We start from the raw sequence: 3957 nt of genomic DNA on the forward strand, positions 1-3957 counted from the left end.
GGCCACATCCACGCGGGACAGTTGCGCTGCTCTCCACGGCAAGGCGCCTTCAGTGTCACGGGGAGGGTTTTCAGCCGCACCGGCAGTTGAAAGTTTCTCGTGCAAGGGATTTTAAACTCGTCTTTTGTCTTTTTTTTTTTTTGTTTTTTTTTTTTTTTGTTTTTGTTTGGGGGGGGGGGGGCGGGCGGGAGAGAAAACACGCACCGGAGACTGAGCGCGATGAGCCTCCACGGGGACTGGTAGATCTGATCAGAAAGGAGACAGAGGAACTTCTAAAGTCCTGACAAAGAAATCTGCAACGAGAAGTAAGGAGGTATCCGTTTGGAAAGAGCGCATCATATACGCGCTTGAACTTTGCCATAAAAATCACATCGCGTACAGAGCATCGAGGAGGTTTTTTTTTTTTTCAAATTAGGGAACTGAGACACTATGGTGCAACACATGAGCCATACGGAGAGCGCACACGCTCTCTCGCCGGGTGGGGACTCCACGGACACGGGCGAGATGGACCTGGAGATGGACACGTCCCCGACCCCCGAGTCTCCCTCCTCCTCCGACGTGGCGTGGTGCAAGACCCCGACGGGACACATCAAGCGGCCCATGAACGCCTTCATGGTGTGGTCCCAGATCGAGAGGAGAAAGATCATGGAGCAGTCCCCGGACATGCACAACGCCGAGATCTCCAAGCGGCTGGGGAAGCGCTGGAAGCTGCTCAGAGACACGGACAAGATCCCGTTCATCCGTGAGGCCGAGCGGCTCAGGCTCAAACACATGGCCGACTATCCAGACTACAAGTACCGGCCCAGGAAGAAGGCCAAGTCGGTGAGCGGGGCCACTAAGTCGGAGCGCGGGGAGAAGAGCAGCTCCAAGAGCGCGGCGAAGAGAAGCCCGGTGCCGAAGGGGGGGAACAGCAGGACCCACCGGCAGGGTGGCACCAAGTCCGGCACACACGCACAGGACTGTGCGTCTCCCGCCGATCACCACGCTCTCTTCAAGTCCAGGTCCGTGTCCGGGGCCCGGCAGATCCCGGAGAAACCGGCGCGGCGAGGCCACGTGTTCGGCGGGGCGGGCAGCTTGGAGAGCGGGCCCCCTTCCGTGGGCGTACCGGCCAGCCCCGCGCTCAGCAGCTCGGCGGAGTCCAGCGACCCGCTGAGCCTCTACGAGGAGCAGCAGAGCCCCGGGGCCGGAGGGTCACCGGCGGCCGCCGCCGCGCGCCTCCGGTACGCGCGTGCGTCCTCCCCCACGCCTTCAGCCTCACACTCCTCCTCTTCGGTGTCGTCCTCCTCCTCCTCATCGGATGAAGAGTTGGAGGATGAGCGCATCGACACGAACCAGAGTCCCGGGTTCGAGAGCACATCCCTGGGCAGCAGCATGGGCTTCTCGGACGCGGAGCTGGACCGGGACCTGGACTGGAGCTTTGGTGAGTGCGGGGCAGGCTCCCATTTCGACTTCCCCGACTACTGCACCCCCGAGGTCAGCGAGATGATTTCGGGCGACTGGCTGGAGTCCACCATCTCCAACCTGGTGTTCACGTACTGAAGAGACAGTGCCACAGAGACAGAGCCAGAGGGAGAAGGGAAAAGGCAGCCGCCACCGTCCAAGGTTGCGCGGTTCCTCGGAACGCACTAGTTGTGCGTTTGCCGAGCGCAGCGCACGGAAGATCGCAGATGGAGAAATGCTGAGCTTGCATTTGGACACAGAGCTTGAGTGAATGTAAGCAGAGACACGCCTATATGTGAGCAATGAAACAATATAAACTATCCGCAGAGGACGCGTCCATATACTCTCGTGGAGGACTGGAGACTGAACATTGAATATTTATGTTATTTAGTAGACAAAAGGGACACTTGGAGAGCTCGCCGTTTTGGATTACCTATTGTTTATGATCGAGCCAATCTCAACGTTGACCATCGAGTTGATATTCAGGTGTAATTTCCTCTTTCGAGCTCCAGATGATCTCGATTTAAAAAATACGCATGCCCTCCCATTCAAGGGGGATTTTGTTGTTGTTATATGCGTAACGTGTTCATTTGCTGCGTAATTACGCACCGTGTGTGACCATAGAACACAGTTCACTATCACCAGCTTCTCTTTCAACGGCAGGACTTTAAAAACAAACAAAAAAATGACTGACTCAAAACTTCAGAGTCCCTTTTTCTGAACCTTTTACACTCAGTGCACAATTCAGGACCAAGGCTCCCCAACGCGCATTTCTGCCCAGTGCTTCAACTTTGTAGTTCCTCTGTGTCAGACGACGTTTTTTATATCGATGTATTTATACCGGCCAAACCTTTTTTTATACTTTGAAGTATTGTTCTCGTACAGGTCTCGTTTGTATGTGCACATTCACCTGTCTGTACTCCAGCGCGGAAGGGCTAGAAGTGTATCTTATTTAAATGTGGACTTTTTCTCACTTTTAAGGAGACTGAGTGTGTGTCTTGATTTTCTACCTGTATTTTTGTACAAAATCTATAGAGTGGGTAGCCTCTACAACATTGTCGTTTGGATCGCCCTAGGGGTTTGTTTGGCACAATCTGACCTCACACAGTGTTTACAGTATTTACCCACATGCCTCTTAAAGGCACTGACTCCATTTCACCAGCGAAGTAAACAGAGTGTTCCTTACAGTGCACACAGACCTTCATGAGTGGAAGTTCCCAGAGAGTCACTTGATGGATACAGCTCATTCCTCTGTGCTTTTTACTGCGATGATATAAGTTTAATTTGAACCACTGGATGGAAGTTCACGCTCATTCCACTTGCCTAGACTCGGAGGGAGGGAGAATATGAAGTGCTTCATCTGTTATTGCGCAAATTGCATAAAACATAGTATTTAACCTTTTTCTGTACCTGGTGGCTATAAATATAGCAGGCTAATTGTTTTCCTATATTATGGCATGGCAAATAGCATTTGTATTTCAGATTCAGGTATATGTAGCTATAGCTGTTGTGTTTAAGATTTTTAAAAGAATAATTACATGAAGATATTTATGTATACTGACTGTATTATAAGCAAAGATTGTGTGTTTATGTATGATTATGATCAACGACAGGCACTAGAGTGGCCATCTTTTAACATCCTTGTGTTAAAGATGATTGTGGTCCGGAAGTTTTATTTTTTTGTTTGTTTTGTTATTATCTGCAGAAAGTTTTTTTTTTTTGTTCTATTGTCTATTTCTTTTTGTTTTCATTTGTGCAATATGCTGTGTATGATCATGTTTTGTCCAATCATGCCAATATCATTTGATGTTTTTTAGAACTCGAAACCAGCCAATGTTTGGGTCAATCACTGCCTCTCAGACCTCTGTACAGATTGTCATTTTTTTTATTTTTTATTTTTTTTCCAAGAAGGAAATAAAATCAGCTGGAACTGAAAAGTACCACGTCTCTGTGCCTATTTGAAAAAAGGAAAAAACATCAGTACATCAACACAAACATATGTAGAATGAGCATAATCAGAGTGAGAGACTATGGGCATCATACCAAGATACATATAACTGGACCAGTCAGAGCTATTTCACCCCCGTGGAAGGTGATAACCACACTCAACAATGGGGTCTTCATTATCACATTCCACAGCTGAACCTCCCGGACATCTCCAATTTTCATGCAGGATGTTTACATTGTGCGTGCGTATATGTGTGTGCACATGTGCAGGTGAGTGCGTAGTGCTACACTGTGAATCAATAGCCATGGCTGTGAATCGATAGGAGTGGTCTGTCTCTTTTTCTCCCACTCTACACGTGGAGAAAACGTGGCTGCCATGGAAACACTGTATCCAAGACAGAGGCTGCAATCCATTGGGGAGTCGCGTGCCTCAGTGTGTGTGTGTGTGTGTGCATGTGTGTGTGTGTTAGGAGGGATAAGGGATGCAGACTGATCCATCGTGGGGGGAAGGGTGTCAGACGTTCCTGCAAGGCATGACTGGAATAAAGGAGGGGGGTAGAGTAGGTACAG

The 3957-nt window shown here is 49.3% G+C and overlaps 1 protein-coding gene across 1 annotated transcript; it reads left to right on the plus strand.

The window, feature by feature from the left end:
• The first annotated feature begins 266 nt into the window (after positions 1 to 266).
• On the plus strand, positions 267 to 3374 carry sox4a (SRY-box transcription factor 4a). Its single transcript, XM_080011121.1, has 2 exons — positions 267 to 305; positions 416 to 3374. The coding sequence occupies exon 2, from the start codon at positions 430 to 432 to the stop codon at positions 1537 to 1539; it is 1110 nt and encodes a 369-aa protein (XP_079867247.1). The 5' UTR covers positions 267 to 305; positions 416 to 429; the 3' UTR covers positions 1540 to 3374.
• The last annotated feature ends 583 nt before the right edge of the window (positions 3375 to 3957 follow it).

Source organism: Zeus faber (assembly GCF_960531495.2).
Source record: "Zeus faber genome assembly, chromosome: 1".
In the NCBI taxonomy this organism is placed as follows: Eukaryota; Metazoa; Chordata; class Actinopteri; order Zeiformes; family Zeidae; genus Zeus; species Zeus faber.

Excerpts from the sequence above, each read along its gene's own strand:
- sox4a (XM_080011121.1), top strand. The coding sequence starts at position 430 with ATGGTGCAACACATGAGCCATACGGAGAGCGCACACGCTCTCTCGCCG.